The sequence below is a fragment of the Nematolebias whitei genome, chromosome 11 (genome assembly GCF_014905685.2).
Source record: "Nematolebias whitei isolate Nwh7 chromosome 11, NemWhi1, whole genome shotgun sequence".
NCBI lineage: Eukaryota > Metazoa > Chordata > Actinopteri > Cyprinodontiformes > Rivulidae > Nematolebias > Nematolebias whitei.
The window spans coordinates 35,395,902-35,407,705 of NC_056508.1; the positions used below are offsets into that span (position 1 = coordinate 35,395,902).

Here is an 11,804-nt window from a genome sequence, read left to right on the forward strand (position 1 = left end):
GTACATTTGTACTGAATGGATTCTTTACACTTTCTGAAGCGAAATAATTTGCATTTGTAATTATTCTTTATTTTGTTGTACAACAGACTGAACAGGCTGCTGCAGTTCTTTTTGTAAAGGCTGCAGGAATAATCATATAAACAACAATAACCAACAAGGTGCATTTAAATGATAGTTAAGAAGCTTTTTTATTTGGACTGGAACATCTTGTGTGCACTTTTTGAAATGGTTTATATATAAGAGCAATATTTTCATTGTCTCTTTTTTATGACTATTGCATTATTTGAATTGTTCAGTGTGGGTTTCTGTGGAAAAGTTATGAATTGTGTATTTCATACCTGCTGTAGACAGATTTTTAAACAACTCCAAATTAGAGAAATGCAGTTTAATTTCGACCAGATTAAAGAATTTAGTGTAAACGTTTATTGCTGCCATTTTAAAACAATTCCAACCACCAATATTTCATAGCTGTTCATGTGAACACTATAAACCTTCACACTGCTCCTAGTTTAGCATTTATTTAGTTATTCTGGCAGAAATATTGTGATTTCCCTGCAGGAAGTGCCCCGGGCTGCACCAGAAGTGTTACAGCTAGCTATTGCTAACACCATACTAAAGAATTATTTGTAAATAGCTGTGTAATACAAAACCTTCAGTAGCATTAACGTTAATAAAATAATGTTTGCATGAATCACTAAGACATTTTTGGAGTTGTTTTAAGGCTGTCAGTAATTCTCTTGGCCCCCTTGGATTAGCATTTAGCATGTCAGTCTGATCTATTTTTTCTTTACACTGACTTAGTTCAAAAAGCTATTTAAAACAGATAGCATGCTAATATGTATAAGCTAAGCTTTAAGGTGCAAGGTCATACAGTTTTAGATATGTTATAATTGTATTTTGTATTTATTTGCTGCACAGTGTATATTCCAATTCGCCCACATGTGTAAAATAGTCTTTTTGTGACTTAAAAGCATTTTTCTATGCATGTGGAGACAAAATCACTTTGTTGCAAAGCATGACAACGAGTAAATAAGTGAAGTTTGCTGTGAATGCATTTTTTTTTTTTACTTGCAACCCCTTTCTTCTTTTTACTCTCTTTCAGAGCTACTCTAATCAGGGCAGAGGCAGCGGTGGGGGTGGAGGAGGAGGAGGGGCAGGGGATGAAGACTACGAGATCCCCCCCATCACACCTCCAAACCACGTTGACCCTTCTCTGCTCCATCTCGCGGAGCATGAGTCAGGCTACCCCTTCCACTCCCTGCCCCACAATGGTTTGCTCAACTCCTACTCCTACCCCGAGCTGCCTGCCCTCATGATGTCCAATATGCTGGGTCAGGACACTCACCTCCTTTCTGGGCCTATGCACTCTGTAAGTATATCTTTTTTTTTTTCTTCCTCTTTTTAGCTTTGGGCGTTTATGCAAGTCAAAACACTGTTACAACAGTCTGCAGTCATTGGAAACCAGCCAACAACTTGGAAGATTTTCTCTGAAGGTTCCACATGTTTCCAACGTGGATAGTTCAGTTTGATTCACAACTCTTGTGAAACAACCAAACAGAAATGGCTAAATATCATCGCATGCGTGCTTATTTCAACAATTTGTTTTGTGCATTTTTAATAGTTAGGAGCTCTCTTGTCAGCTAAAGGCCAAGAAAATGGAAACACACGGGGGCAAGCTTTCTCATTTCCAGCTAACACCTTAACTCAGAGACGTTTGCAGCGTCAACATCCAATCTGCTGCTTGGCTCAAAATAATTCATAAAAGAACGTTTTTATTCCCAAAGCAAAAAAAAAAAGGGAGAACAGGACAGTGGGGTGTAGTGGGGCATTGGTTTTAGCAGAACATCTTGATGGGGATGAAGGGTGGATGTGGTGGTGGGTGGGGCGGTATCCCTTGTCAGCTACTTTTTCTTTTCAAAGAGATGCTGAGGATGCCCATTCCCCCATTCCACTCCAGCGATGCGACTTTCTCTTATGTTAAACACGCTTCAGACTGAACATGTAAACACCCCTGGCGAACACATTTCAATGCTTTAATCATAGAATCGAATCAAATGAATTATAGATGGCTCGTGTGGTGAATTATTCAGTGTTATATACTTTCATCTGACATAAATATTACTTTTTTTTCTTTCTCTCTTTCTCTCTCTGCCCTGCACCATGAATATTTATGCTTTAATGTGAGCATCCATGGCATTTATCCTCCAATAATCAGGTCTTATGTGATTTTCAGAATCAAACTGCATAAGTTACTGACTCCTTGTTTTTCTATGGGTGGTAGCTGAAGCCTCCAATATAACTAGTCTTTAGATTTACCATACAAACCACATGTTTGTTGACTGCAACTAAATCTGTCATTTTAGTTAAGATAGATGTTTAGACAGGACTAGAACAATTAGTTTCTATTGATATTAAGATATCCTGTACATTGTGTTTGGATGCGTTTGACCCATTTGGGCAAAGAAAGGCCCTTTTTTTATTCTGTAACATTTAAGCAGCAAACAGAGAGGGAGTGCCTGTTTCTTAAACAGCTTTTGTTTCACCTTTGCAATTATTTATTTTCAAATAGCCCTTCAGGGTAATGTTCCATTTTCTTATTTCACACCCCCTTTTCTCATAAAAGAACCGTCATCGCCATAAATCATCGCACAAACAGAGACTTGCACACACTGTGAAAGGTCCAGAGATTTATGTAACACATTCATGTTTCCCACTTCCACATTTTAGTACTACTCCAGCAGAGGCTGGCTAATAATAGCCGCTATTAATATTTCTTGTTGCCTAGCAACCTCAGCAAGTAATAGCTTACTCTGGAAAAATAGATGACCGATAAGGAAGGGGGGGGGGGGGGGGTAAAGGAAGGGCTGGAGTTGGGGGATTCAATTCATTTATTATCTCCTGGGACAAGAGGAGCTTATTTCTGAGGCTCAGGAATAGGAAAGTAGGCTGTATATTGAGAAATATTTTAAAGCAATTGGAGATGACGTTATTTTCATTTTGCTTCCATTAGGGATGTTTCATTTGATGCTTCCCCAGCAAAGTCAATTAACCTTAATTTCATACTGATAAAGGTATAATAAGGAAGATTGAATTTATGTCTGCTGCCTGCTTAAAGAATAATAAAGGGGGATGGAAATAAGCTCTCAGCAAAAACCAGGGTCAGAAATGAAGAGAAAAAAGCTTTTTCCGCCGTTGTATTGTATTGACTAAAGCCGTACAATCAACTCAGAAAATTGGAGGAGATAGCTGGAAAACCAAAACGCTAATCATTCAGCAGTCGACTTTCACCGCCGCAGAAGAAAAAAAAAACCCGAAAATAAAAAGCATGAAATGAAAAGTCGACAGTGTTACCTTTAGGATACACTTCTCTTCAATAAGAGCTATCCTTCAGTGCACATTTAAAACCTCCTACAAGTACAAGCTCAGCTGGAGCAACAGATACGCTTCATCTCAGGGGATGTTGTTGCTGGTTTTTGTACAACATTTAGCCTAAGGCTAAAGCTCTGTAAACTTCACCCTGCTTTGGGATTCTCTTTATCAGCATGCATCGATCCCACAGCCGGCAGAGTTAAATCATTACGGGACTGAGCGCAGCGGCTTGACCGTCATCATGCAGCATGGACAAATTATTTTGTCCTCATAGCTTTAGTTCCTAATTTCTGCTAATTTATAAGTAAATACAAAATTTAGATTTTCAATCCGCTGACAAGCTTTTTATGTTTCTTGTGTGTTTTTTTGATAAAAAGGGAAAAAAATAAGTTTTTTAATAAAAAAAAACTGTCAAGAATGACCTACATGTAATTGTGGGTTCATTTGTCATTGTGTTAGCAAAATATCTCATCAAACAGTGAACTGATTATGTTGAAACGTACAGCAAATTCCTATTGGATGCATAAGGTTCAAGGTGACTGTCATGCATCACATGTGGCACATGAGGTGGAACGAAAATGTGTACTCAAGGTCCCAGTTACACCCAAAAATAGCAAAAATAGAAACTATAAAAAAGAAACAGTATACAGGGATGTAAGATATACACTAAACAATAATAATACTGTATAGTATAATACAGTGTATTAAACAGCAGCCTGAACATGAGTCTGTTGTGAGCAGGTGGGTAAGAATCAGCAGCATGGATAATCAGCAGCACAGATCAAGTGTCAAATCTCCAATTAAAATGGCATTACAGTGATTTTCCTGCTTGGGGATTTATGAGTCTAACAGCTTCAGGGTAGAAGCTGTTCCTCAGTCAGCTTTACATATAACAGATTATCTTTTGGAGGTAACCAAATTAAATGGCCACCACAGCTAATAAACTTTGTCAAACACAGAATTGGTTATTACTCAGTCAGGTTAAGACATACTGACCTAAGATCTGGTGTGGTAGTAGCTGAGAGTGATCCCAAGCATATAGTTTGATTCTTAACAAATCATGTGAAAGCTTTGTGTAAAACCCTGGTTTTCAAAACTGGGGCAAATATGCATTATTTTTAAGAATGCTAGTTTAATTTTTAATGTAACGATGACTGTAATGCCACTTTAATTGGTGATATGTGACTTATCTGTGCTGCTCATTATCCATCCATGCGGCTGATCTCATGCTGCTGATTATCTCATGCTGCTGTATTCATTTATACCCATCTGCTCACACAGACTCATGTTTGGGCTGCTGTTACACCATATTGTTTTACATTATTAATGTTTAGCGTGTATCATCTTTTAGTGTTCGTCGTATCTTTATATCTTCGATCCTTATTTACTGTTTCTTTTTATACTTTATATTTTGCTATTGTTGGGACCCTGTGTACATAATTTTGTTCCACCTCATGCACCACATGTGATGATAATGACAATAAAGTAGACTTGAACTTGAACTTGAACTCCACGAGCGACTGAAACATTAGTAAATTAGAATTGTGCTACTTTGCCGGGTTTTGTTTACTTTGATATTTTTTTATTCAGGTGTAAGGGCTGATTCTCTCTGCTGCAGTAGATTTTTGTTCTGAATCATTTTTATTGCCAGTTTGAGCATTTCGTGAACTTCAAATTGCAGGAATCCAGCAAGGTGAAGCATCAACACTGGCATTATAGATTATAGAGCTGTCCGTCAGAAATGCTTCAGCACTCAGCCAGCTCCTCCCCACGCTGCTGACAGACTCCGTGAGCCTCTCTGAACTGAGACAGAAAGAGCCGAGGATGACTGGATGCTGTGAAATGGAACAGGCTGTCGTTGCCAACGCTCACTGCTGAGGGAGAATTCCCTTTTCACCCGTAGTTTTCACTGTTTCTGTCATCTCGGCACCGGGGGTAAGAGGTGTCACCCAGGGGCCTCATGTTCAACAAGCCCCCGCTAGTTGTTCAGGTCTGGATGGTGGCACAGCTGGGGGGAGTTGTCAGAGAGATCCATCTCTTTGAAAAAATAAATAAATAAAAAAGGAGGGCCCTTTGCCAGCAGACGGTAATGAAAGGCTGAGGCGGCCCGGACGTGGAGCCTTGAGGGGTGTCTGTGTGTTTAAATATTGAAACAAAGCCCCATGCCCTGCCTCGTTACCAGAATAACGAGGGTGGCTAAGAAGGAGGAACCCCTGTTGCTACAAAAACATAGAAAAGAAATACAGCAGCTGCCACTTTTTATAAGTATATGACACATATCCACTCAAATGGTTTCTTGTGGGAATTTTATCATTAAATATTTGATGCTGGAGTTAATATTTTGGGCAAGGTGATGTCTATCTAACATGCTGTTTAATAAGATGATTCTCACACACTGCTGTGCAGAAGTGTTGCAGAGCGGACGTAAAACTCAGCGTAATGTCCAAAAATTCTGTGAGCATCACTATTTATTTAACGATGTAAAACATGAACAACTTGTTTAGTCTTACTGTTTGTTGCATTAATAATAAAAAATGATTAAAGAGTTGATTTATTTAAAGGAAAGACCTAATGATAATTTAAAGTTATAAGCATTGCAATCTACTGTATAAATACAACACACCTGCTCTGAATGTGAGTCATTGAAGTGTGTGGACTATGGCAGCTGTTATTTAATATGTACTAACCATTTTAATAGTAACACAGAAGCTGTACTGACAGCTGTGGCTATAAAAGCAAACAGATAGCTTCAAAACGCATCCGATCCAAACCATCAACCTTACTGCGGTAAGGTTATCAACAATAGATGTTCATTATGTTATATTCAGACAAACAAATGCAAAAATCTAAATACACAAAATGTGTTTGCAGTTTGATGTTTGAAATTATTTTAACTGCTTAAGGAGCACATCTTGTACCATTTGAGCCTTGAAAATAGCTTGTTTTTATTATTTGTTCCAGTCTTGTTGCACCACCTGCTAATAATGAGGTAACTCTTTCTTATAAATGTTGCCAAAAATTGATGTTTTAGTTGACATCACTCAGTGCAACTGGATTACTAGAAAGAGTTTTTGTTCTTTTTTTAAATGTAAGTGAAACAGCAATCTTTTTTTCAGTGCTGGGTTTAGACATATCTCATATGACCTGCTTGCTCTGCTGCCTTTCACTTACATCTCTGTGACGTTCCCAGATAAATCACTTTTTGTAACGGCAAAATGTTTTTTTTCTTTGCCTTGACTTTTCATTTCACAAAAAAGACAGATGCCCTTCAGTGCCATGTTCCACAGCAGAGGTGAACAATGCGTCTAGTAGCTGTCAAAATAAATGACAGCAAGATAATTGGTAGGGCTCTCCTGCTTCATTTATGCCGAAACAAATAGGCTTCCAAAGAGAATTGCTCTTTTTAAAAAGCAAATCTTTGTTTTTTACGCTCCTTATTATGCAAGCCTCAGAACGACGTAATGAAGACGAGCATTAACGGATTGAGCATTAAAAACAAATGCACATTTATTGTGGGGCATGCATATTCATGGCACTAATTCAAATAACCTTAGGCAACTGTTACAGCTAATAAATATTAAACATGGTACTTATAAAGATTTGAACACTGCGTTCAATCTGACTTTCTAGAAGCATCATGCGCAAGGGTAAACAATTAGGAATGACAAAAACAGATTTTGTCTGGTGATCAAAATGCTTATGGAAAACAATATTCCATGGTGTCACATTAGTCGTGGGCCATTGATGAACCAAAGAGAGCGATATAACAAGCAGGAGGACAGTTTAAAAAAACTTAATAATCTTACTGATTAGTTGACTAATTAAGCAGTTAGGATAATGAATGGCAAAGTCATTTATTTAGCTTAGTTTTAAGTTTTTTTTATTATTATTATTATTTTTATTTAAGGCTTTGCAAATTAACAAGTGCATTTTCCTTGTTAAGTTAATGTGTTTTTTTGTTTATTTCAAATCAGTTTATTGAACAAATGAAAGTAGGGCTGGGCAATATCTCAATATTTTTAAAAATATCAAGATAAGTTCATATGCGATATAAGATGGGACTATATCGTCTATATCAATATTTACATTGAGTAGACTTGAAAAGCCGTGTAATTCTTCTTTTTCTCCCATCTGTGCCACCAACTTCACGAGGCCCCTCCTTCTCCCCTCACGGGATACGAACCCAGCCCCTCACCCGCACATGCTCCCCCCGTTTCCTGCTTCTCCAGGTGGGCGGGAAATTTAGCACAAGTAAACACAGGACAAGATATCGAAGAGCAGCTGAGCAAAAAGAAAAACGATGGCTGTTATTTGTTATTATACAATGTGACATCATATCACTAAAGACACGGTCCCAGTCTCAACTGTGGAACAAGATGCTGTCTTGTTCCACAGTTGAGACTGGGACCGTGTCTTTAGCGATATAAGCTGCTGCTTTATTAATGTCGTGCTACCTCTAACTGTTCCTCTCATGTGGCACAGCATGGCTAAATGAGTTTTGTACCGTGGTTTGTTTCAGGGAAGGAGGCTGAAGTAATCACAGCCAGAGCTGCAGCTGCATTTCACACATACTAACATGGTGAAGGTGACGCAGCTGAAGAGGATTAATATGTAATATATGTAAATAGCTTTTTTTTTTTTAGATATTTATTTTGTACAGTTACAGCTGTTTGTTAATCAGAGTCAGTCAGAGTCAGAGATTCTTTGTCATTCGCACCACATGTGGTACTTGTGGTGGAACAAGCTTGTGTATTCAGGGTCCCAGTTACATCCCACAATAAAATGTAAAAGAAAAGCAGCAATACGATCTAAGATATGAACTAAGAAAAACATCAACTAAAAATATGCTAAGCACTAATAGTATAAAAACAATAAAAACAATATGTCATAATAAAGTAATAAAGGTGTCTGTGTGACAATGGGACAAAGCTTTGACTCTGAAATATATTTTTGTTATTACTTTATGGAAAGAAAAAATATAGAGATATATGTATATCGTATATCGCCATTCATCTTAAAATATCAAGATATTAATTTTGGTCCATATATCCCATCCCTAAATGAAAGCAATAAAAAATTTTAGGAAAAAACACCTTTTGCTGTAGATTAAATCCTAATAATAATCTACTTAACTTGCCTGACCTAAAATCTTTTTGAGGTGGCCCTTTAAGGGCGGGTTGAAGAACAGAAGAAGTACAAATTTGCCTGAACTGAAACCTCAGTCCAGACAGTGGTTAACTGTAATGTTTACCAGCAGTGTAAAAAAACAAATCAGTACCGTTACACACCTGGAGCAGGACAATCTCATATTAGCCACTTTAAAGGAGCCTTGGCAGCTTCCTTTTGAGGGATCAGGATGGTGACTTGTCCTCATCGCCTTCGCTGCAACGCTAATTAGGCTCACCACAAAGCCAGCCTGTGGGGATAATGTCCCATTATTAGAGTCATTTGTTTCAATTAACCGCTCTGTGATTCTACAATAGCACTGCACAGCCCAGCGCAAAGAAGCCATTACTCTCACCCAAAGAACCAATGAGGTCTGGACCGAGAGCTTTTGTAAGAACGTTGCCGATTCCTGATCCAGCATCGGAGCATGCTCCCCAAAAAGCACGGCCATCGAAAGCTGTTTCATAACTAACATAAGTAAAAAACACTCTATATGTTTTCTGAAGCTTATAAAGCGTGCTGCTGTCTTTGTTGTTGTCTTTAAAACCTTTGTGTTGAAATCCTTCTGGGCCTTTCAGTAAAATCTGATTTTAACAAGAGGTTTTGACTTGAGCTTTAACCACTGGAAACTATATGTCCTTGTTCCCTTTTATATGCTCAGAGCTTTGTGGTTGACTGAATTGCCGTCCTTCTACTGTATACTTATGGAGCTCCAGTCATTTTGAGACTACAATCAGGTTTCTTTCTAAGCATGACACTCTTATTTTCTCTTCAGCTCATGCGTTACTCTCATTACTCTAAAATCCTTGTGGTGAATTTGAAGATGTTTCTAGCACCATTTAATCAAGTGTGTGGACAAAGAAAGCAGATTGTCTTGACAGCAGCTCCCCACTGCCCTGTTTGGGAATTGTAAAATGACAGTTGGCCATCGCCGCAAACAAGCAATCCCGATAAAAGCTGTTAGTGCTGTTATGCACTTGTATTGTTCCTGCTGTTGGTCACAGCTGGAAGCTGAAAGAGCCAACTGGATCAAGATTTCATAATGCACGATTATGGCAGAGATTATCTCTGTGATTTGTTGCCTAATGTAGGAGGAGTAACTTTGAGAAACTGCGTGTAAAGATGGCTCCGATGTTAGGCTTAGAGTGAATGTACAACAGCAAAATCCAGGTGAGTTCTAGCTCAGCAATTGTAGAAAGACAGAAAACAGCCTTGTCTGATCATTTTCAAGCTTTTATCAGCCACAAGATTTGCTGAACAAACGCTCAAAATTTTTAGACAGTTGACAGCGGAGTCACCATGATGCATGTTAACTCCAAATGCTCCTCAATGCAATGTTTCAGCGTACTTTTCGGTCCTTTCACCACTAGATAATGGAAACTTCGATTGATACCAGGAGGTTGCTGCCCTGCGATGCCTCTGTTGCCAGGCTCTCTCATTGGCTTTCTCCCCCCGCTGTGCTTATGTTTACAAAGACACATCACCAGCTCACATTAAAGGGTTCAAGTTGTCCCCTCAGGCTGTTGCTATGGAAATAACCCTGCAACGGACGGTCGCTCATGCTTGTTTGATTAATTGTTTTATTTTCCCTTTTTGTTCCTTTTCTCTTTCAAACACTCCATCATGAGAACATATTATTATCTTGAAAACAAACTGTTAAAGGGGTGACTGTGTGCAAATCTGTTTTAATTATATTTCCCACCGCTGTTTTAACATTTTACAAATGATTTGTTGGGGGGTAAAAGTTGTAAATATGTGGAACGTTCTTTAATATAAATGAGAACACCTCACATCTAAAGCCATACAATTATAAAGACATATTCTTTCTCCAGACTTACCTGGACAGAATATAAGCTGTTGGCCTTTTTTTTCCTTCTCTTTTTAAATTGCACCATGTAGTGCTGAGCTACAGCAACCCACTGGGGCCAATTAGGATGCCAGCAAAGCCAGGAAGTGCATAGCAGAATCTTTTGCCACTACGTATTTATTAAAACCCAATCTGCGGGGGCTCCTCCAACAGCTCGTTAAACTACCGTTAATCTAATTAGCTCTCGCTTGCCACTGTTTTCACCACATTACCAAATACAAGGACCTCGACTTTGCAATTTAGACTGATTAAGTGGGTCCAATGTTGTTAGGCAAAGCTGGTGGGGAGGAGCTCCTCACATCTGTCACTCATCCTCTAACGTCAAATAAATCAAGCAGTGGCTTTGGGCTGGAGTTCAAATAAAATATTTGCAATTGGAATGTTTGGTAATGCAAGCCAGCTTGTCTGAAAATACTAACAAAACACTCTACATTATGAAGACCATGTATATTTATAATGGCATGAATTCTGCACTGGGAACAAATTTTAAAATGACCCTCCTCATAAGTCAGACCTTTCTGAGCCCCACTGAGGCCCTTTCATGTCTTTTAGATTGTGATCTTGAATGTGCACTTCCGGTGCGGTATTGTTTGGGCTGGACTGGGTTTTTATTTGATGAGTGCTGTTCTCTGGACGAGTGCCTGGTTCCACTCAGAAATCTGCACAGTGACTTTGACATGCAGACCTGCTCATTGCACGCAGACGGTCGGCCTTACTCTGAGCGGTAATTGCTTCCAGATGAGAAGGGCACTGTTTGTATTTTAAGACATATTTTAACTCATCGAGACTTCACTGCAAACTGGATGAAGGGAACGCACACAGACAACGCTAACAGAGCAGGGATTGTTAAATGATTGAGACAAACTTTGAGATAAGGAATTTTGCAAACCTTTATTTAAATCTGACAAACTACATATATCTTTAAAAGTACTTTTGCAGCTGTCTTGAGTTGTCGGAGTCCATTTATGGTATAAACAGCCCACTGAAACCTTCAGATCTCCAACAGATTTGTTTATGGTCTCATTCTGACTGCCAACATTTTACAAGACAACATTATACACAGGTACATGTTGAAATGATTGCTGGTTTTTATATAATAGCTCAATGCATGTTATAAAAAACAAAATCCAATCCGACATTATCCTGTTATAGTAATGTAACAAAGATGTGCTTGTTTCTCGCAAAAAGTCTTTCTGCAGCATTTATTCTGTGCACTGTGCAGAGGTTCTACCAAGGGGGTGCCAAGGGGGGCAAAGAGGCAACGGCTGCTACTATAGAATCAATGGCCCTATCCTTCTGAGTCCTAACCTTTGATTGGTATAAATTTATCCTAGCCACTTGGGATTAATAGAAACCACAAAATCTAAAAGGGTTTCAAACTATTTCTCATATATATAAATAT

The 11,804-nt window shown here is 38.6% G+C and overlaps 1 protein-coding gene across 1 annotated transcript in view; it reads left to right on the forward strand.

Moving 5' to 3' along the window:
• Positions 1-11,804, forward strand: part of LOC119417668 (TOX high mobility group box family member 2) — a 107,273-nt gene that overhangs the window by 75,522 nt on the left and 19,947 nt on the right. Inside the window, exon 3 of the mRNA XM_037684926.1 lies at positions 1,103-1,369. Within this exon, the coding sequence (XP_037540854.1) occupies positions 1,103-1,369 (267 nt within the window). The remainder of the gene's footprint in view (positions 1-1,102; positions 1,370-11,804) is intronic.